Source organism: Hemiscyllium ocellatum, chromosome 18 (assembly GCF_020745735.1).
Source record: "Hemiscyllium ocellatum isolate sHemOce1 chromosome 18, sHemOce1.pat.X.cur, whole genome shotgun sequence".
NCBI lineage: Eukaryota > Metazoa > Chordata > Chondrichthyes > Orectolobiformes > Hemiscylliidae > Hemiscyllium > Hemiscyllium ocellatum.
Genome location: NC_083418.1, coordinates 53,394,994 through 53,417,954, shown reverse-complemented (window position 1 = coordinate 53,417,954; position 22,961 = coordinate 53,394,994). Strand labels below are relative to the sequence as shown.

At 40.7% G+C, this 22,961-nt stretch overlaps 1 protein-coding gene across 1 annotated transcript in view; it reads right to left on the bottom strand.

Moving 5' to 3' along the window:
• LOC132824306 (transcriptional enhancer factor TEF-1) overlaps window positions 1-22,961 on the bottom strand; it is a 145,701-nt gene that overhangs the window by 10,078 nt on the left and 112,662 nt on the right. The window contains exons 6-12 of the mRNA XM_060838651.1: window positions 20,121-20,132; window positions 15,088-15,222; window positions 13,206-13,252; window positions 11,499-11,560; window positions 10,890-11,014; window positions 9,800-9,973; window positions 2,860-3,000 (exon numbers count right to left, since the gene is read on the bottom strand). Of these exons, the coding sequence (XP_060694634.1) occupies window positions 2,860-3,000; window positions 9,800-9,973; window positions 10,890-11,014; window positions 11,499-11,560; window positions 13,206-13,252; window positions 15,088-15,222; window positions 20,121-20,132 (696 nt within the window). The remainder of the gene's footprint in view (window positions 1-2,859; window positions 3,001-9,799; window positions 9,974-10,889; window positions 11,015-11,498; window positions 11,561-13,205; window positions 13,253-15,087; window positions 15,223-20,120; window positions 20,133-22,961) is intronic.

Genomic DNA, 22,961 nt, shown 5'->3' with positions numbered 1-22,961 from the left:
AACAATTTCTTTTAAAAATTCGAAGTTTCAATCAAATTAACCTTTAATTTTCTATATTCCATGGAGTTACAAACCACTAATCCCTCTTCAAAACATAAAACATGAGAAGCTGACTATTGTTCTGCTAATTCTGCACCACACTCCATTAAGGCTAGTTCTGCGGAAAATATCAAATAGAGAATTCTCAAGCCATGTGTGAAATAAATCTTGCTTTGCTCTCACAACAAATTTTAAACTGTAAATTCAATCTTGTTAAACATTTGAATTTGGGTCCTAGCTTGAATTTAAGTTACTTAGGCATGGTCTGGTCATGAGAGGGAGGCAGGGGTCCAACCATGTAGAATGTACTTCACTCATGGTACGTGGTATTAACATTTGTACTTGCAACTTTTTTTAGGATATACAGTACAACTTCAATTATCTGAATGAGACGGGTGGGGAGTATTTTGTTCGGATAACTGATCTGATCATAAACAAGCAGTAATTTGAGTGCCGGTTATCGAACATGCCTCAGTTTTCCGGCAATGCACGCTACAATGCCTTTTAACTGATAACTGAATGCTGAGTTGCCTAGCGCCATTTTTACAGGACCTTGAGATCTTGTTCGGATAATCCGAAATTCAGGTAATTGATTTTCGGATAATTGAGGTTGCACCGTGTTTAACAAAAGTGCGGATTTGGATCACAGGTATAGACTTTAAGCTCATCCCACTCACCCCATACCCATGTTCCTTCTTGACGCTGACCTGCCTCCCACTTTACAGGGCTCTGTGAGGAAGGGTGGATAGCTCATGCTTGGACCTATCATAGACGAGCACTTCAAGTCAATCCCATTGGTCATGCCAATCAAGTAGTCTGGCAGCTTTTACCGTTCGAGCTAGCATTGGGCAAGCAGGCAGAGTCTCCACTGGGAGTTCCTTCGTGCCCATCACAGGTGGTCCTCCCCACAAAACAAGACCTCCACCGTCTTAAACCCAGCCTGCCACGCATCCTTCACTCTCTTGCTGGAGGTATTGCCAGTTGTGATATTGTGATTTTTCTGACATAGTGCCTGAAGGAAAAGGCATAATGGATGGACAGCATTCTCTCAATCAGGTAAATGAAAGCTGGAGGCACTGCAGCCAGTTTGGTAGGTCCTGGTAAGGGGGAAAGTGGTGGTAACAGCAGCCATTACAGACAAGTGGATGTGACCATCCACAGTACATGCGAACAGGAGCCCATATTCGTAAACATCTCCATTGAGTGAAGCTGCCAAACGCTCCTGGGCACTCGCCCCACATGATGGAGATGGAAATGCCAAAGGTCACAACATGAACATTAACGGGCCACTAAGTAGTTCAAGTGGCCGCTGGGCAGAACAGCCATTAGACACCATTCCAGTCATGAGCAAAGGCGATTGGGCTTAGGAAGATGACGACCTCCTACTAACATCCGTATAGGAGCAATGCCCTCACCTTTCAGCTTGCCCCAAGGCTTAAGAGTCATTCAGCACGGAAACAGACCCTTTGGTCCAATTCGTTGATGGCAACCGATCATCCCAAGCTGACCTAGTCCCATTTGCCAGAAGTTGGGCAATATCCCTCTAAACCCATCCAGATGCCTTTTAAATGTTATAATTGAAACATGTCCACCACTTCCTTCGGCAGTTTGTTCCATACATGCACCACCCTCTGAGTGAACAAGTTCTTTATAACTCTTTCCCCTTTCACTTTAAACCCATGCCCTAGAGTTTTAGGCTCCCCGACCGTGGGGGAAAGACCTTGGTTACTCAAACTATCCATGCCCCTCATGATTTTATAAACCTTTAAAAGATCATGCCTCCGATGCTTCAGAGAAAAAAAAAGCCCCAGCCTATTTAGCTTTTTCTTTACTGCTCAAACTCTCCAGTCGAGTAAAGTCCAGCCCATACGGCAGAAGGTTAGAGGAAGCAGGTTTAGAACTGAATTGAGAAGGAGCTTCTTCACCCAGAGGGTTGTTAATCCATGGAATCCCTTGCCCAGGGAAGTAATTGACGCTAATGCAGTAATTGCTTTTAAAGCTAAGGTAGACATTTTTTTGAAAAACAAAGGAATTAAGGGATTATAGAGAAAACACAGGTAAGTGGAGGTGAGTCCACGAAAAGATTGACTGTGTGGAGGCGACTGACTGTGTAAAGTTTGTGCATTCTCCCCATGTCTGTATGGGTTTCCTCCAGATGCTTAGGTTTCCTCCCACAATCCAAAAATGTGCAGTCAGGTGAATTGGCTGTGCTAAATTGTCCGTAGTGTTAGGTGCAGGGGTAAACATAGGGGAATGGGTCTGGGTGGGTGCACTTCGGCGGGTTGGTGTGGACTTGTTGGGCCGAAGGTCCTGTTTCCACACTGTAAGTAATCTAATCCAGAGATTAGCCATGACCTTACTGAGTGCCAGAGCAAGTTCAAAGAGCTGGATGGCCTACTCCTGCTCTGAGTTTTTAATGTTCTAATGTATGTTCTAAGTGTGAATAGCATTGTAGATGGTACAGCATAACCAATCTGAGCCTCATTATAACACGGCTCACCAACCAGGGATGGTTGACAGATGCAGGGCAATTCCCATAATAGTAGTCCAGAAACAAAGACAAACAAATCCATTTAAGTACACGGAGTTAGGAACACAGGAACATCCACTTCAGCTAGCCTGTTCCACCTGCCTTTCTAAATTCTTATTGTCCCTGCATGCTCATTTCTTGTGATTCTAAACGATGCACATTCCAGTTTCCTAGAACCATTTCTTGGGTGTGAACCACTTTGGTAACATATTCAAAGGAAATTGCTCGGATTTTTCCAGGTACAAACTAATTTTATGGCATCCAAGTTGCTTTGCCTTGAACAAACTCACCTCTACTTTTTCAACTACTTGTTTTCCAAATGAGCAAACCTTGGTTGAGCAAGTGATTGTCATGTTTTCTGAGCTCTCATACTGACTAGTGACTCCATAAAATGCTCCTGCATCGTCCTGAATATTACAATTCAGGTCAGCCTATTGGATGAAAACAAAAGGAGATATTTAAATCAGAAAACAGTTTCAGGAGAGGAAGCAAACAACGTGTTTCGCCTTTCACAATGACAGAATATTACAAAGTGCTTAAGACCCAATGAAGTGTTTTATAAGTGCAGTAAACACAGTAATGTAGGAATTGTAGCAGTCAATTTGTAAGGTCCCCATAACAGCAAAAAGACAATTCATTTTAGTGTTGCTTGCTGTTGGATAAATATCGTTCAGCAACTAGAGAGCACTGCTCTTTGTAAATGTGGTACCAGATAATCTTTCATATCCACCTGAGGCAGCGAGTAGTCCCGATCTCTTCCAAAAGACTGCATGTCTGACAGTGTGGTACTCCCTCAATATGGTCAGGAGTTTCACAGGATTTTGTGCTCAAGTCTCTGGGGTTGACTTCCAATCCATGCCCTTCGAGTTTAGAGGAAGAGTGCTACACACTGAGCCACATCCAAGACTTCATCGAACTTGGGGTGATACAGTGGCTCAATGGCTAGCAATGCAGTCTCACAGCGCCAAGGACCTGGGTTTGATTCCAGCCTTGGGCGATTGGCTGTGTGGAGTTTGCACATTCTTCCCCCCGGCTATGTGAATTTCCTCTGGGTGCTCCAGTTTCCTCCCACACCCTAAAGATATGCAGATTAGGTGGATTGGCCATGCTAAATGGAGCCTGGCAAAGTGTAGGTTCGGTGAATTAGCAATGGGAAGTAGAGAGTTACAGGAGTAGGGTAGGGGTCTGGGTGTAATGCTCTTTGGAGGGTCAATTGATTCAATGGACCAAAAAGCCTGCTTCCACGCTGTAGAGATTCTATGATTCTGTAACATAAACTAAACAGCTCAGAATTGGGATGTTGCCAAAGTGCTCAACAGTCAACTAATTATTTTTGAAGTTCAGTCAGGGTTACAGTGACCTTCACTTTAACTACCAGTACATGATAAGATCCAACAAACATTAATTCAGATAGATCACTGGTTCACCTGATTTGGTGGTGCAGATTGAAGGATGTTCGGGGAGAGCTGCTTTTTATTCCAAACAGATTTGTGGGATCTTTTCATATTCAACTGATCGGAGAGGGACCTTGGTTGACCTCTGATTCTCCCACGATTACATTCAAAAGCCTCGGTCACGATCTCAAATCTCTGACATGATTTAGTGCAAGTGCTTACTAACTGTAAAAGATTACTAACTTTTTCTGAAGCTAATCTGCACCTGTAACAATTTGTGATGCTTCTGCATTGACAGCTTGTGTAAGATCAACACAAGATGTACAATATCCTTGGAAAACTTTGGTTCAAGACAACAATTTGAACATTAGCTAATTGCTGATATTAACACATTATTTTTGTAAATGCCCAGGGCACAAAGAAACAATTTTACATGTTTGCTTTCATGTCACTTGGCTATTCTGCCCAATTAAAATCGTAACCAGAGGGAGGGAGGGAGAGGGAAAGACAGCGAGCAAGCGAGAGGGAGAGAGGTCAGATTGCCAGCGTCTTAAATTTTTGACCATAATTGCTATCAGCTGTGGTACAATTACTTTTGGAAGGCTGTCACATACCATACACCCTTATTGCCTACAACAGCGAACAATAATGCTGTTGAACCTGGTTCAGTTTTCACAAGTAATGTACTGAATATTTTACAAACAAATTATTAATACTGACAATTCTAAAGAAGTACAGAATTGACATTAGTTACAGGATAACACATGGTATGAGGAATGGAGCATCGCAAACGAAAAGCCGCCTGATGGAAATCCTGGAATAACACTAGGAGTTTGCCAAACTGAATAATGAAATTCAAATACCAAGGCCTTTTCAAAATCCAAGCCAGTCTAAACAAAATCATTATGCAGTGTAGCAGATTATTTTTTTCCACCCCACAAATACAAGTTCCTATTTTTCCAATTCTTCCTCTTGCTTTCCTGGAATCAAGGTATTTGTTCTTCATGGTCAAAACCATTCCATGAAAGCCAACAGTCCTCTGATATTAATTCTTCAGTGGATGGTACTTATGCCTTTCAGTAAGAATGTCAGGAGTTCAAGTCTCACATCAGATGTCTAAACGTGGGAATTGTCCGAATCTCCATTTCCTTCAACCCCACCATTGGCAGCTGTGATTTTCGGTTGCCTAGACCCTAAGTTTTGGAAATCCCCACACAAGTGGGCTCCATCTGTTTCCTCCTATGGCTACAGAGCAGGTCACACAGGCTAGGAATTCTGTGGTGCATAGCTCACCTCTTATTTCCCCAATACCTGTTCACCATCTACAAGGCACAAGCCAACACTGTAATGGAATACTCTCCACTTGTCTGGATGAGTGCAGCTACAACAACGTTCAAGATGATTGACACCTTTCAGGTCAAAGGAACCCATTTTATTGCCACCCTGTCTACCAACTTCAACATGCACTCCCTCTGCCATCAAGGGTACAGTGACAACAGTGCATACCACTCACAAGGTACATGACAGAAACTCACTAATGCTCCTTCAACAGAAGCTTCCACACTCTATCACCTGGATAAACAAGGATAGGAGATCACCCACAGCATTTCTAAGCCACACATTATCCTGACTTGGAACCATCTCCCCATTCCTTCGGTGTCATTAGGTCAAAACCCTGAAACTTTCTTCCTAACAGCATTGTGGCTGTCCCTACATACCAAGGACTGCAGCAGCTTAAAAAGACAGCTAATCACCACCACGTTTAGATTAATAAATGCGTGGCTAACTACACATCTGAAGTATCAAGTGAAAAAGATACTCCATGAAACCTCTCTCGTACACCTTTCCTATGCATCAACTAACTTGCCCTAGTATTTCCTTGATTTCTTCTGTACTAAATTCTAATAGTACTCAACAAGACACTGAAAGATTCTACACAGGAGCAAAAACAAAAGATTTTGAGGAGAGATTGTACAAAGTTGGCTTTTCAGAAGTTTGGGGTAATTTGATTGAACATTTTCAGGGTTTCAGAATAATTTGAAAGGGTAGTGAGAACGTTGTCTAGTGGTAGGAAAAAAGTGAAGGCAACTTAAATTCAGTGCCAAGTCATTTCAGAGAGAACTTTGGAAACATTTATTCATGCAAGAAATAGGAAAGCTCTCTCAAAAACTATTAGATAGAAACTCAAAATCTAATAGAACAGTTTGGGTGACAAAGGCGCTTAGAGCCAAGGCAGATGGAATATAATCAAAAGAGGAATTGCTGACGAAACCAGCAGGTCTGGCCATAGGGAGAAAGCAGAGTTAAACGTTTTGAGTTCACTGAGTATTCATCAGAACTGATATCAACAATGTTTTCAGCATAAATACCCCTTTTTCCCAGCTGCTATTGGTCTAAAGATCTATTCTGAATCAACAACAACAATGGAAATATTGTTGTATTTCACAACATTTTTTATTTGTTGTGGACACCCATGCAAAAAACACCCCATTTACATTTTGTATGGCTCATGTTTAGATAAATGCAACTCACATGGTCTCCAGCTTGATTAGATCATGTGTTAACTGTAACTTCCTGTGTCAGTAAATATCAAATAGATTAACCAGAAAAATCATGAGCTGAACAGCAGACCTTGTAAAATAATTCTTCAAACGTCAGCAAAATTATTGCTTTTTGATCAGGGAAGAAGTTTTACCAGACACTATAATCATCCACTCATATATTCAACAAACAGATGCTGGCTTTATGATGCTGTAGGAATTTTTTTTTCCAAATTTGTAGGACAAGAATGATTTGTGCATAAATATTATCAGAATTCACTTGGGTTAATGGAATTGGTGAGTTAAGCCTTGGAGCAATTAACTAAACACAATAATTGGTTTTATTTTTAAAACGTTCCACAATTCAACCTGGACCTTACACCTTGTAACTGCTAAATCCATGTAGTCTCAAAAGAAACTTTAACTTATCCAGAACTCTGTTGTCCACACCCTGCTTGCCCATCATCCCCCTGTATACCAAAACTAACAAAATCCTTCAATGTATTCATTTCAAAATCCTCATTTAAAATTTCCACTACCACCATGAATAGAATGCCCAGCACAGAAGCAGTCATCAGTCCGACAAAATTTTCCGCCCATTCTCCTTCCTTTAATGACATTAATATATCTTTCCATTTCTTTCTCTCAAGTGCATTTAGCTTCCCTTAAAAGCAATTATGCTACAATAGATTGCACAAAATTGCATTTTTGTCATGCATTATTGCAAAAAGTACGTATGTACTCATGGTATCAATTAAGAGTTGATAGATAAAGAAGAAACAGCAATTCTTGATTCCATGAGTTATCTTATGCAAGCATAATTTGCAACTGAACATTAATTAGTACGCTGTGTACAAAATATAACCTACCAAACAATGCCTTTATCTCATATTTCCTATACTATGCTCTTCCATTTGACTTCTACACAACTAGTATATCTTCACCAAAATGCATTTTTCTTAAGAAGGACAATAGTCAATAAAATATGACATGATATATCTACCTCCCAGAGCATAAACCAATGCACCATATACAAAACCTCACCTGTAAAGTTGCTAACCTACATCTGTCACCTCTAGGGAAGCCGGCCTTGTTCCCTGTTCAATCTGTTGTTGAAACTTTTTGTTGTTGGGAATTTATCTTTGCAAAGCCAACAATCCTGCTTTATAGCTCTCATCAACTTTACTGTTTGTGGAGTAAGATGACTTAATAGTCACTTGCGTAAGTAGAAGAACTTTGAATTTGAAAAGTAAATATTTGTCAGGCTGTGGGGAGAGGAGGAAGAGGTGAATCTAAGTGGAGAGACTGTTCAAAGACATGGCAAAGCCACAACAGACCAAATTAGCTCCTTCAGTGCTAAGATTTTATGATTGTCTACTAGATATTAACTTGGTAACACTGCTTTTTTTTAAAAAAAAAGCAAAAATCTCGCTAAGAAAGCATGCCAGAGCTTCAAACCTAGCAAACACCAAACAGAAAGTCAGTCAATAAGTCAGTCAGTAGGGCCATGAGGTTTTCTCTTGGTCACTGGGCTCAAATTCCTAGTCTAGTGTGTCATCTGAATCCATGTTTGTTGACCAGATGTCATTTTGCGAGCTATTGAAGAGGCCACTAGATGGAGCTCATTGCAGTTAGGAAGGAACAGGACTCAGGAGCTTAGAAAAATCTAAACTTCCTGGAAGGCCTAAAGTAAAACATTCTTGTTGCAGTCACAGTTAGGGATTGCCAAACAGGATTGCTGTGGGCATACAAACATTGCAGGGGATTTTTTCCCCATGTTCTTTCAAAGAGTTTTAAAGAGATGGCAAAAGTACACAGCGCTGGAGGCTATTCAGCCCATTTACCTATCCCAGCTCTTGAAAGAACAATCCAATTAGAGCCACTTCTCAGAACTTCTCCCCATAGCCCTTGTAAATTTTTCCCTGAATATTCATCAAATTCCTTTCCAAAAGTTACACTGAATCAGATACCACATTTAGATTAGAACAATATGCCACATGAAACAAAATTTCATCTCATCACTCATTCTCCTGTCAATTATTTAATCTTTGTGCTCTGGTTAACTAACTGTTCGACTACTGTAAAACATTTCTCTATGCCTAATCTATGAAACAGTTTCACCACACTGAACATCTTTAATAAATGTGTTAACCCTTGCTGCTCTAAGTGATCCATTTGATTTCCGATTGGTCACAGAAAGACAATGTGCTGCATGGATGGGTAGTCGGACGATCAATGGAAACAGGTCCCAGTTTGGATGATGGAAGTGGTGCGGCCATGAGATAAAACCTCCAGAAATACATCCAAGTGGAGATTCCTTAACAGAGATATCTGTGGTTCAAACTGTACTGTCACACTAAAGGTGAAGTCGCCATAGTCCGACCAGACCACAGGGCTGGCTCTCTCATTAGAGAGAGACAACTGACAGTGATTAATCTAAGGGCCACCACTCCTCAGGTGAGGGGAGAGATTGAGAATGAGAATCCTCTATGGTAACTTCAGCCAGTATAAGAACTGTACCCAGACTGTTGCTGTCAGCATGCATCACAAACCAACCATCCAGCCAACCGAGCTAACTAATCCCCTAAAAATAAATATGGAGCGCTTCACAAATTTGGGTGGAGATAATTAATTGTAAGATCCAGCAGCAGGTATATAACTTAGTTAAAGCTTTACCAACTCAAGATGGCTGACAATAGTAGATAAACATCCTACACTTTATGAATAAATATTTTGATGTTGTCATTGTCAGTGTGCCGGTATATATTTTTAAATCTTGTTGAAAGAAACTTCATGTCTTCAGGTCAGGATGAAATCCTACTGAGACAAATTCTTGTAGTTAATAAAACTTTAGCTGACCAGCTTGGTGCTATGCTTTATGGATAAAGTTTCACCGATATGATTAGAATTCCAGAAGGAACCAACATTAGTGAGAAGGTACTCCAACATCTAAAAGACTGTAGCTGAGCATTGCAGCAGCAAACTAGGAGTGAAAGAACAGATTTGCATTTACGTTGTGCTTTTCACATCCTGAACATTCAAAAGTATGTACTTCAAAACCACAACATTATTTTCCTGATTGTAGTGAATGGATTCTCAGCACTGAAACAGACCACGTGACACAAACGGCCCCCGTGCTTGTATTTGTGTGCACTCTCACTCTTCTTCACCTAACAGTGTTGCATACCTTTTTTTCACCCTCATCATCTCCCTTTACATCCACCTGAAGGACAGATGGAGACTTGGTTCAATGTCTCACTGAAAGATAGTACTCCCTCAGCACTTCTCACACTTACCCAGAATTTCACAAGGAAAAAAGCATTATGGGGTCCTTTCCCATATAGTTCTTTAAGGCCACCTTTCTTCTCTGGGAACTTATCGTAAATTTGGCGAATATCCACAGATTCAAGCAAAGGGTCGCTGTAGGAATGGTTGGTCTGTCCAATATGTACAAAGAGGTGTTTGTTGTACTATTGCGAAATAAAAAAGTTACAAAGTTAATACTTTTACAAGAGTCAATCCAACCCTAACACTATTGGCTTGCAAACCAGAAGGTTGGAGGGTAGTTCACAGGCTTGGGCAAATAATCCAAATAATGAGAGTTCAAATCCTATTGTGCCAGTTTAAATTCCAAACTAACCCAGCATAAATAAAATCTAGGAAATTGAAGAAAGCGACCATAAGCGGTCGGAATGCTAGACAAACCCAACCTGGTCAACAATGTGAATTTATGGAAGGGAAGGTGCCATCTTTATGCAGTCTGGCTCTGACATGTGACTGCAGGCCCATACTCATGGGGGTGGCTCTTAGCTGTCCTTAGAAAGGGCCTACCAAGACAACAAAGGAAACGGAAGATGAAAACTAATTGGAAGCCTTGCCTCAGATTCCAAAACCATTACCAGATTAAGTAATACACGTGCATCCTTTCATAATATTGTATTCAATCATTGATCAGCATTTTGGACTTACTGTTTTAAAACAACTTCAAGACTGAATTAGGTTTGAAAATAATGTATGAGGTTAGTCAGCAATAACCCTGATATTTAACACAGCACTGCCAAGTTCTCCTTCCTGCTCTTTCAACAGAGATATTAGGCCACTGAAAACAATGGCTCTGAGAACCTTTGGGAGATATGGATGGGACGATTTGGTGGAGGCTCATTAAACCTCTTATAAAAAAAAATCACTACCTTTAAAACCAGCATGTTTGTGGAGAAAAACTGAGGGAATCACAAGTCAAAAATTTGTGATGCTTCAGGTTGCTATACTCAAGATATACAAGTTGCAGTGTTGAATGTGCAGGCTGCAGCATCATAACCTTCAGATGAAAGGGAAAGAGGGGTTTCTGGAAAGATGATATACTTAAATAGTCTGTGAGTAACTTACTGAGTCTGGGTCCCTCTGCTGTTCGAGAAAGGCCGAGAATTCCACAAGTCTAAGTTTGGAAGTTCCAATAGATCGGCCTTGCCATGCTGGTACTGAGGGAGTTGGGGCAGGTGTGGATTCGTAACCTGTATACACAACATACAACAAAAATCTGTCCTTGGAACATACAACCATAACATGAGACTATAGAATCATACAGCGTAGAAAACTATTTGTTACACTCTATTAACAGTGGCTCTGCGAAATAATTATCTTTTAGTTGCTCCAAGTGGTCACTTTGTTGCATCAAACTCTATCAAGCAATTCAAGAATGCAGTAGCCAACCCTTCTATTTTTTCCAGGAAACCCAAGTTTTCAATAACATCTAAAAGATGGAAGCAAGAACTATTTTGGATAATCAACAAACCATTGCACCTTTGAAGCAACAATGATCAGAGAGTACATCACAGATGAGCTGGGTCTCGAGCAGGCATTCAGAAATCTCATGAGGGGTTTAGAGAGAGAGGAAGAGTGAGCAAAAGCCAGCAAGAGCAAAAAGGCTGGGACGGGAGAAAGAGAGATTAAGAGGAATAGGGACGCAAGAGCTTTGGAGAAAAAAGTGCTTCTTACCTGAAATGGATGTTGTAACTGCTGGTTGGCCTGCATACGGCTGCTGAGCAAAGGGCTTCACGCTGGGACAAGATGAAGATGAAGTAAACATTACTGTATGTCAATTGTCACAACAAACCTCATATAAACAAATAACTCTGCACTCTAAATTTCAATGAGCTAGTATGCAGTGCATAGATTCAAACAAGGTCTACCCCAGGATTGAAACGAATCTAATGTGGTTCTTAGCACCCAACACTAGAAATATGGTCAGATATTGCATACATTGGATACACGCAAAAGGATGTTCCTATTCTTACTTGTCGAATTGCCGTTTGAATTTCATGGGCTGATTTGCACACAGAAAACTCGTACAAATAGCAATGTGGCTCAGGGAGCTATTTTGGTCAGGAGACTAGGAAGCACTCTCCTGCTCTGATTGGAGTTAAAAATCAAACAACACCAGGTAGGAGTCCAACCGGTTTAACTGAAAGCACTAGCTTTCAGAATGCTGCTCCTTCATCAGATGACACAACCACCTGAAGGAGCAGCGCTCCGAAAGCTAGTGCTTCCAGTTAAACCTGTTGGACTATAACCTGGTGTTGTGTGATTTTTTAACTTTGTACATCCTAGTCCAACACCAGCATCTCCATATCAGGGGTCTGATTTGAAATAGTGACATGAGTTTACTTACAGCTACCAGCAGGGGCAGACTTGGCCCCTGTTTAACATCACTCATCAGAAAGACAGCATTTCCAACAGAGCAGTATTTCCTCAGTACAACAACAGCAGGGTCAGCTTGGATTACAGGTTCTAGCTTCTAGAATGGGCAACTAATTCACATTAGATGAGAATGCAACCTAATAAGATGGCATCTACAATGTAAAGCCCCATGCCAAACTTAGAAATTTTAAACATATCCAAATTTGCATGTTCAGAATTGTTTAAAACAGTGATTGTGATAATCTTGAATGCATTATCTAAAGCTCTGCTAAAAGCAGATCTAATGCAACTATCAAAAGGAAATTGGATAGATATTTGAAAAGGTAGTATTTACAGGACGGTGGGTAAAACAGCAGAGAAAACAAAACTAACTGAATCACTCTTTCAGAGACAAAAATTGTGTCACTGGAAAAGCACAGCAGGTCATGCAGCATCCAAGGAGCAGGAGCATTGACATTTCAGGCATAAGCTCTTCATTAGGAATGTGTGGGGGGTGGAGCTGAGAGATAAATAGGAGGGTGAGGGTGGGGTTGGGGGAAGGTTACAGAGGGGCGATTGTGACAGGTCAGCAAGGAGGTTGAAGCTGATAGATCAAGAGGGTGTTAGGATATCTAGATATCTAGTGATATCTAGGAAGAGGTTGGGGGGGGGGGGGGGGGGGAGAGAGAGAGATTTGGAAACTAGTGAAGTAGTTTAAAAAACAGCAAAGCAAATGTTGAGAGGCAATTTCTAGCTTTGTACAGTGGTGTAAAGCTCACACTTATAGTTATATCCAGAATCTGGGAAGGTTGCGATTCTGGTGATGACAGTTTAAGAGCAGGATGCTTTATTTATTAGTTTCTGAAGTGGGTGGTGCTTGAAAAACCTTGACTGAATAAACCATGATATGACATCCCACTACATTAGACAGGGGACAACAAGGACGATAGTGGGACTTAGATGGGAATATTTTAAGTTCACTTGCAACTCAAATAAGTCCTGTTCGAACTTGCACTGTTTACTTACTCCTGTGAGGATCCTGGTTGTCCTGTTGGTATCACACTATGCCAGAACTAAAGAAAGCATAAAACATGTTAAAGAAACATAACACTCAACATGAAAACAATATTACAATATTAAAACATAATGAAATAAATCACAGAACACAGGCAGAGTTGCATGCCAACAGAAAATCACTAAGTTTTTGGATGCTGCCTCCAGAGTCGTGAAAACCTGCAGCACAGGAGGCGGCCATTTGGCCCATTGCACTTGCCCTGGCCCTTTGAAAGAGTGGTTGAGGACACTATACGAGTACAGACCAGATACTTTGTCTTTACACAGGCTGGCCAGTTTTAAAATGGTTCGGACATCATTAATGCAACAGTGATTACAGGGAGAGAGAGGTGTTGGGGGGCGGGGGTTCTTTTGGCATTTCTGGCCTCTTTCCCTCTCCATTTTCCCTCAATTGTTTTACTTTCCCTCCTGTCACTTTCCTACATCAGTAGGACTTTCATGTGCACACTCTTGGAAGAACACAGGTGTAGAGGTGAGGAGTGAGCACAGAGACAAATGGAGACAAGGAGCAAACAGGTGGCATGGTGGCTCAGTGGTTAGCACTGCTGCCTCGCAGCGCCAGGGACCCAAGTTTGATTCCAGCCTTAGGCGACTGTCTGTGTGGAGTTTGCACATTCTCTTCGTGTCTGTGTGGGTTTCCTCCCACAGTCCAAAGATGTCAGGTGAATTGGCCATACTAAATTACCCATAGTGATAGGTGCATTAGTGGGGAATAGGTCTGGGTGGGCTACTCTTTGGAGGGTCGGTGTGGACTTGTAGTGCCAAAGGGCCTATTTCTGCACTGTAGGGAATCTAATCTATTTCTTTTAGGAACGTGGGGAGGTGGGACGCCATCCAATCTGTACTGTAATTTTTAGATAACATCTGATCTCCCTCCTCAATTCCACCCTCAACTACAGGAAGAATATCATTAAATTGGAGAGGGTTTAGAAATCAATGACTAGGATGTTGCCAGAAATGGAGGTTCTGAGTTATTAAAAATTGACTGGAAAGACTAGGACCTTTTCCACTGGCATGTAGGAGGCTGATGGACAACTTTATAAAGGTTTATAAAATCATGAGGGGCAGAGATAAGGTGAATAGCAAGGGTCTTTCCCCAGGGTGGAGGAGTTCAAAACTAGGGGATATATTTTTAAGATGAGAAGAGAAAAATGTCAAAAGAACAGGAAGAGCAACTGTGCTTTTAAACACAGTTGTGTGGAATGAACTGTCAGAGGAAGTGATGGATACAGGTACAGTTACAACAGTTAAAAGACGTTTGGAGACTAAGAAAGGTTTGGAGGGATATGGGCCAAATGCTGGCAAGTGGGGTTAATTTAATTTGGGAACATGGTTGGTGTGGACAAGTTGGACTGAAGGGTCTGTTGCCATGCTGTATGACTCTGACTTTAAACTCTTGATATCTTTAACAATAACTTTCCACCTTGGTCTCAAAAGTATCAATTTATGTCTACAATCTCTAGTTTTTTGGGGTAAAGAGTTCAGGATTTCCACTGGCCTTTCTAAGAAAACACTTGCTTCCTGATTTCACTCAGCAAGCTGGCTCCAATTTGAAAATGGCATTTTTGTTTCCTATATTCTTTACCAAATAACATAGTTCCTCTTTGCCTACTCAATCAAATCTCACATTTTAAACACTTCAATCAGTTTACCACTCAACTCCATGGGAATACAACTGACATTTACATAGCGCCTTTAGAAAACCAAGTTCAAACAGCCTATGCTAATAACTTAATCCTTTAAGCACCGCCTCCCCCCCTCCCCCAACATTAAAGAATAGTATGAGACAAACTCCATTGGAGGTACTGCCTTGCTTTAAAACTAATTGACTTACCCCAGGTGCTGCTTGAAAGGATGGGCGGGCGATACCTGGTAGGCCCAGTTTATGCTGGATGGTTGTTGCTGATACAATCTGTGCAGAAGACATTGCCGCCATACTCTGAAGGGCTTTATCCTTCACTGCTTGATCCTGGGATACAACACAACACAACACACTGTTACACTCATGTTTCAACACAAAGCAAAGTGAATCTAGAGCTGCATGCTTCACCCAATTACAAACAATAGCTTCCTGTATATAACTGCCTTTTAAATGGAGAAACAAATTAGATCTGGTTGTGAATGGCAATTCAGTCATTCCCACAAAGTCAAGTGAAATTACCCAAATAAACGTCCTCTACCAGTCCTTCTTTTGCATCTTCTCTGCTCTTGCGCAATGAGATGCATTCAAATAACCATATAGTACATGAGGAGGCCACCCAGTCCCAATGATTATACTGGTTCACTGAAAGAGCTATCCACTAATTCCACCATCTTGACTCTTGTCCCATTACTCCTGTTCAACAGTATACTTAAATTCCTTTTGAAGGCTTCTATTGAATCACCTTCCTTCAGGCAGCGTATTCCAAATTATAACATCTCACTGCTCGTCCTTTCTCAATTATCTTTTGTGCTCTGCTCACTGGCCCGTTTGCTAATGGAAACTGGAGTTTCTCACTATCTTATATTAAAACCTTTAAAATCTGATTGAAGATTTGTAGCTCGGGTATCCGTTGTTGTGGTTCTGCTCGCCGAGCTGGAAGTTTTTGCTGCAAACGTTTCGTTCCCTGGCTAGGGAACATCATCAGTGCTGTTGGAGCCTCGTGTGAAGCGCTGCTTTGATGTTTCTTCCGGTATTTATACTGGTTTGTTCTTGCCGCTTCCGGGTGTCAGTTTCAGCTGCAGTGATTTGTATGTGGACGCCACATACAAATCACTGCAGCTGAAACTGACACCTGGAAGCGGCAAGAACAAACCAATATAAATACCGGAAGAAACATCAAAGCAGCGCTTCACACGAGGCTCCAACAGCACTGATGATGTTCCCTAGCCAGGGAACGAAACGTTTGCAGCAAAAACTTCCAGCTCGGCGAGCAGAACCACAACTATATTAAAACCCTTTGAATAATTCAGCTCAATGTTCTTTTTAATCCAAATATTGTAATTAGATATGTGTTAGATGCAGCATTGGAGGTTCTACTGTTTATTGTTATTCAATGAATTGGAACTATTTTTACAGGACAGATGCTTCAGAAATTGTTCCCAAATTATAGCACGCAGTAACTGTTTACTGCATTCAAGTGACTTTCCAATGCAACACAAGTATTTACACATTTATTTGAAATGGGTGGACGTAGTGGACACTTAAGATGGTGCCTGGAATGCCAATCAAGCACCATTCTACATCTGGGCAGTGTTGAGCTCATGTATTGAAACTGCATTATCCAAGCAAATGAAGAGTATTGCTCAATTGTCCTGCCTTTTGCCTTGTAGATGGTGGACAAGTTTTGGTGAGTCAGAAAGTGAGTTACTCACCACAGACATCCTACCCTCTGACCTGCTTATGTGGTGTTAGTTGTCATGTGATTTATCCGGTTATGTTTCCAGCAAATCCTGGTGGAAAACTCAACAAAGTAATGTAATTGGGTGCTACAGGATGGTGGTTAGGCTTTCTTTTCTTTTAGATGTAGGTGCAAGTCAAAAACCAAAACTGAGATGCACGAGATGATTTGCGTCAACAGCACAGCAAATATACCAGGAGAACAGGTGAGCTGTGCAGAACAGGAAAGTTTAGCAGCTTTTATCAGAGTGAAGGAGTAGACTGTGCAATGTGTCTCAGTACTGAAACATCAGGGAAATGACAAAGGGCCATCGCACAATTGATTTAGCCTCCATCCACACTGCCCTGGATGAAGAATGCTACACTGTCAGACAGGTAGTCTTCTAGGTTAGACATTAAATCAATGAGATTCCTGATGAAGGGCTTATGCCCGAAACGTCGAATTTCCTGTTCCTCGGATGCTGCCTGACTTGCTGCGCTTTAACCAGCAACACATTTTCAGACATTAAATCAATGCCATGTGTCTGCCCCCTCAGTTGAAGGTAAAAGGACCCCATGGCCTCATTTCTAAAGAGTAGGAGAATTTTACTTGGTTAATTTTTATTTCTCTGCTATCTACAACTGGCCATTTGTCTCAATGCAGTTTGGTGTGTATAAATTTGCTGATGCATTGATTTATATTAAAACAGGAACTGCATGCCACAACTTGAAAAAGGAACATATGCAGATGTGGAAAAAGATCGGAAGTGGAACTAATTGGATAGCTTTCATATGGCCTGCACTAACAGGTAGATGCAATAGTCTCATGTGTTGTGACATTTACTGATACATCTTTTAAACATAATGCAAGACCAAAAATAATGAAACAAGTCCAAAGATGTGCAGGTCAGGTGAATTGGCCATGCTAAATTGCCCATAATGCTGGGTGCATTAGTCAGAGGGAAATGGGTCTGGGTAGGTTACTCTTCGGAGGTCGGTGTGGACTGGTTGGCCGAAGGGCCTGTTTCCACACTACAGGGAATCTAATCTAATCTAAAAATGATCTCTGATCAAGTTATTACTAAAATAAGGTCTTTCTACAAAACTAAAACTGAAAGCATGAAAGCATGCTTCACAACACATAATTAAACAATTTAAAAACTGACTAGTGGACAGCAGAAGCAATATATTGACTATTTTTCACACTTATGCCATTTCACACATGCTGCAAATGTGTTGCTGGTCAAAGCACAGCAGGTTAGGCAGCATCTCAGGAATAGAGAACATGTCAAGTTAGTCATGAATCTCTTGGTGAACTAAAGTAATGTAGGTCCAGTTGTACATGTAATGTGCGTTATACATTTAAAATAAAAGGGAATTCCAATTTAATTCTGCTCTCATCCTTCAATGTCATAACATCTTAATGCGTAATTCACCAACTGAACAAAGGATGCTGGATATCATGTCCAACAAACATTGCTTTATGGGCAAATCTGGAGTGCTACCAGGCTGTTTGATTGCAGAAGCATCAATATGCTCAGTAAACATGAGCTCATCCAAAATCTCTCTTACCTGTCACCCTGGCGCTCACTGATGTACATTGACAACAGGTCCATCAATGCTTCAATTTTACAACTCCTATCCTTGTTTCAACTTTTTGCACAGCCTCATCCCTCACTTTCTCATTTTCTGTAACATCAACCAGCCCTCCCCAGATTTGAGCAGTTCTTTTATTCTGGCCTCCTACACAGAACAATTTAATTGCACCATTGGTAGTGGGTGTGCATTGGGACCCCTGAGTCCTGTGTTCTGGAGCTACCTTCAACCCTAGAATTCTTCTCTTTCTCTCCCATTGTCCCCCTTTAAGGTCCTGTTTAGAAACAATTTATTTAACAAAGCTTTGATGATCTGTTCTAATACATCCTTTTACAGTCTGATACCAATATCTGTCTGATACGTGTTGTGAAATTTTAGTACAGCAAAGGTGCTGTATAAGTGCAATCTGTGTTTTGCAGCTGTTGTCACCCACCTCTCAAGTCATTCACTCAGTTGCAAGAACTCCAGTTAATTCCTCTCCACCCAACTCTTTGTCCCACAGTCAAAATGTCTTAAGGCCTAATGTGGAACCTTAGTACCGAATAATATTTTATTTTTGATCATGGAAAGATTTATTTTTGATCTTCTGTTTAAAATTTATTGCACTCACAACAGAACTTTGCAACATGGACATAATGATTGCTCCTCGTGCACTACCCAGCTAACAACAGTAAAGCTAGAATCTGTGTTTGCGATCTTTTATATGCAAATGTGTTACTCCAAAAAGCCCAGGTTCATGTGCTGTAACTGCTGTCATCTCATTCAAATACAGCAGACCTCTATGCATCAACAAGTTAACTCACAAGAACAGATTGTTGTGGTCAGCCCCTCAAACCTGCTGTGCTATTCAGTCAGGGCAATCAATGGGTAATTTGCATCATTTGACTCCCAAAAAGCCCCCTTGGTTCCATAATATTTAACAATCCCTCTTGCTATCAAAACTTTATGGAGTGCATGACAACTTAACACTTCTGATCTGTAGCCTTTCTTCAGAACAATCACAGAGTCAAAATCTTAACTCTGCTTCTTTCTTCACAAATGCTGCCTCGCCTGCTGAGGACTTCCAGGGGTTTTCTGTTTAGTTTCCACGGTGTGCTGGTGTAAAAATCCAGCAACCTGTCTTGAAATTTTCAAATTGCCCCAAGAGTTTGTTTTCTTGTGTAGAGAACTATTCTTTGGCATTTCCCCTGAACAGTCTACCTCCAACATTTAGCTGATGCCCTTCACTTCGACCTCCCAAACATCAGTGTAAATAGCTTTCAACAATGACATAATTTGGAGATGCTGATATTGGACTTGGGTGTACAAAGTTAAAAATCACACAACGCCAGGTTATAGTCCAGCAGGTTTAATTGGAAGCACTAGCTTTTGGAGCGCTGCTCCTTCATCATACAACCACCTGATGAAGGAGCGGAGCTCCAAAAGCTAGTGCTTCAATTACACCTGTTGGACTATAACCTGGTGTTGTGTGATTTTTAACAATGATATAGGTGTCTTAAATCAAATCAGAGGAACGCTGCCAATAATTCAGATGTCCAGCACATACAACTGTTGAAGTCCTACTATGGATGACAGCCTTGGAATTTGGGACAATTCTCATTTCAGGGCTTGAGATGAACATGTTTAAACATCAGAGTCAAGCAATTAGCTCATATATGGCAAGCTGGCAAGTGGAGGAGGGGGGACAGAGCAGGGGGCATGCGGGGTTGTCAAGGAGCGAGCAGGCTGGCATGCGGACCACCGCAACCACTGTATCAGAACGGCAGGCAGCAGCAGCAAGCCTTCCCAGAGAGTATAACCCTCTCTCACATACATAATTCTAATTAGCGAAGCAAACAACAATTTCTCCCGGACACCCAAGCACTCGGATAAAGTACAAAATGAATAAGCATCAGACTTTTGAAAATACTTACCATGTTCGTCACCTGTTTGCAATAATAGATAGTTTGTTAAAATATTTTTGGATGGTAGAATAAATAAAACCAAATTACATTTGTTTTTTTAAAAAATCTCAACAGTAAATTGATACAAAATGGCAAAACTGTTCTGGATTTTTTTCTTGTGTGATTTAATGACATCAGTAAATACTGCCCCTTTATTTACCAATGACACACAGATAGTCCATATGTTACCATTTGTTCAGCATCAGCATCAGCTGCCTGCTTGTAAATGTCCAATTCAATCACAGCACCAATAGGAAGAAATAGCAGCAAAATTGTTCTTGTTGGTTTTAAAAGCTTTGTCCAGCTGTCTGACTGTTTGATCTGCGTAGTTACAAATTGCTCTCGTCACAAAGTTAATAATCGTTGCCCTCTTCTCCCTTCAACCATCACCACCAGTCCACCGAAAAACACACACAGAGGAAAACTGTGACTGCTTTGCTTCCCATCTCTAACCCCCCATTCCAGGAAAAGCAATGTTCCAAAATAGTGGATTTAATGACAGAAGCTAAAGGGCAAAAAAAATTCACTTCAGCAGCCAACATGAGGCACCGACTGAGTGGTCAGCTTGGTAGAACAGTCTGCTTTTCTTTTAAAGAGTTTTGTTTTTGTTGAAGCTCATTTTTGCTCTCTCGTCATAGACCTACACAGGAGGAGGCCATACCACCCATTGTCCCTGTGTCAGTTCTTTGGAAGAACAATGTACTTACTTCCATTCCCTTTCTTTCTCACAGCCTTGAACATTTTCTTTTCAAATTATATGTATTTCCAATCCACTTTTAAAATTTACTTTTAAATCTACTTCCGCCAGCATTTGGCAAGCACCTTCCAAATCATTACAACTCTCACTCATTCTCCTATCTGGTTCTTCCATGAACTATATTAATGATTTGGAGGCGCCGGTGTTGGACTGGGGTGGACAAAATTAAAATTCGCACAACACCAGGTTGTAGTCCAACAGGTTTATCTGGAAGCACTAGCTTTCAAAGCGCTGCTTCTTCGTCAGATCGAGGTCAACACTGGTGTTACACTTCTGTCATTGGAAACAAGTTCCCCTTACTTACTCTATCTAAATCCTTCACAATTCTGTTAAATTTCTCCATGACCTTCCCCATCTTAAGGAGAACAATTCCAGTACCATCCTCTGCATATGAATCTTTTATCCTTGATAACTATCATTAAATAAATATTCTTTGTGCTCTTTCTAAAGATTTGTTTTTGTAATCTTTTTCACATTGATCAATGTCAGTGATGGGGCTTAAAGCAGCTGCCAACATGAGGTTCCTTAGGGTATATTTCAGTGCCTGACACCTTTTGAATGCGATAAAGAACAATTTCACACAAATTTAAAATATCTGCAACATACATGGAAACATGTCTCAGAAATGAACAAAAAGGAATGGAAATAATTCCTTAAATTCCAATTCGTATATAAATACCACATATTTTGTGTAACAATTCAAAAATACTTGTGAAACAGTAAAAATCCAGGACAGTTAGGATCAATATCAGCAGAAATTTTAAAGCTCTTGAAATACTTGAAATTGCTTTCAAAAATGAATTGAATCATTAAAACTTTGTTAAATCAGATAAATTTTGAATTATCCCTTTCCCCACTAAAATACTAAAAAGCTTTGCATAAACAACTTGTGCTGCAGAGACTCCCAAAAATGACTGAATAACTCTTGTGCCTTGTTGTTGCTTTTTATGCTATAAGTAACTTTCTGTTAGAGCAAATGTAAACAAAACAGAGTGGCGTACAGCATTTGTTTCTTTTTCTGTTCCTCTAGACCTGCTTTCTAATTTGCTTTTCAGTGGAAAGAAAGCGGTTAGTACAAAAAAGCTAGCTGTGTCAGCCAGGCAACAGCCAATACCCATGAAAGAGCGTGCATACATAGCTACCCCAACATAATGCATAATGAGCATTAATTAATCCTTTTCATTGTGTAGCGAAACGCTGCTGACCTCACATTCAAGGAGTTGTGTTTTCTTTTTGTGTATAAATTATTAAAAACCCTCTTCTTTTAGTAACGTTAGTGGAAAGTTTTTGGCATGGTTTTGTGTGTGCTTGATAACTAGATGAAGTGTCAAAATACATTGCTACCTTCATCCGAGCACCATACACAATAAGACATACCATACACAACTACTCTCATTCCTCCGAAGCAAGCTGTCCTCTTGCTTTCCAGGTGATAATTGAACAATTCCAGGGGTATTGCAATCTTACTTTTCACTCTGGCTTATGTGGCAAGAAAATCTCAAATGTTAAAGTTTGCTGATGGTGGGAGGGTGAGGGGCAAAAGTGCGAGAATGTCAAGTGCATGATCGGGTGAAGTGGTGGAGGGAGGGAGAGGGGGTGTCCTAGATTCCATTCACCTCACGAGCATTTACACAGAATGTGTTTTTGAATGATAGAGTTAGTGGGGAAGTTTGCAGAAATTTCTCTTTGATGGTCCAGTACAAATCTCAGCTAGACTGTTCATTTATAGAAGCTTTTTATATTGCTGTTATTGTATTAATTCCTTCAGTGCCTACTGCTAAGCACTTTCTTTTTAAAATGCAATAAATCGTGACTGGGTGAATCATCAAGTACATATGCACTGATGGTCAAATTCTAAACTCAGATTTTAACCTCTGACTATGTAAACTACTGCAATCATGTTAGTTTAGACAAGGATCACTTTCGTAAGTATGTTCACAGTGTAAATTGGATCTGATTATAGTGAACTATGACAAAACAAATTCCCTCAATAAATCCTTCATGAGTCCTGGTATCCTGTGAATCTATATAATTGTTCCAATTGAAAAGTGTAT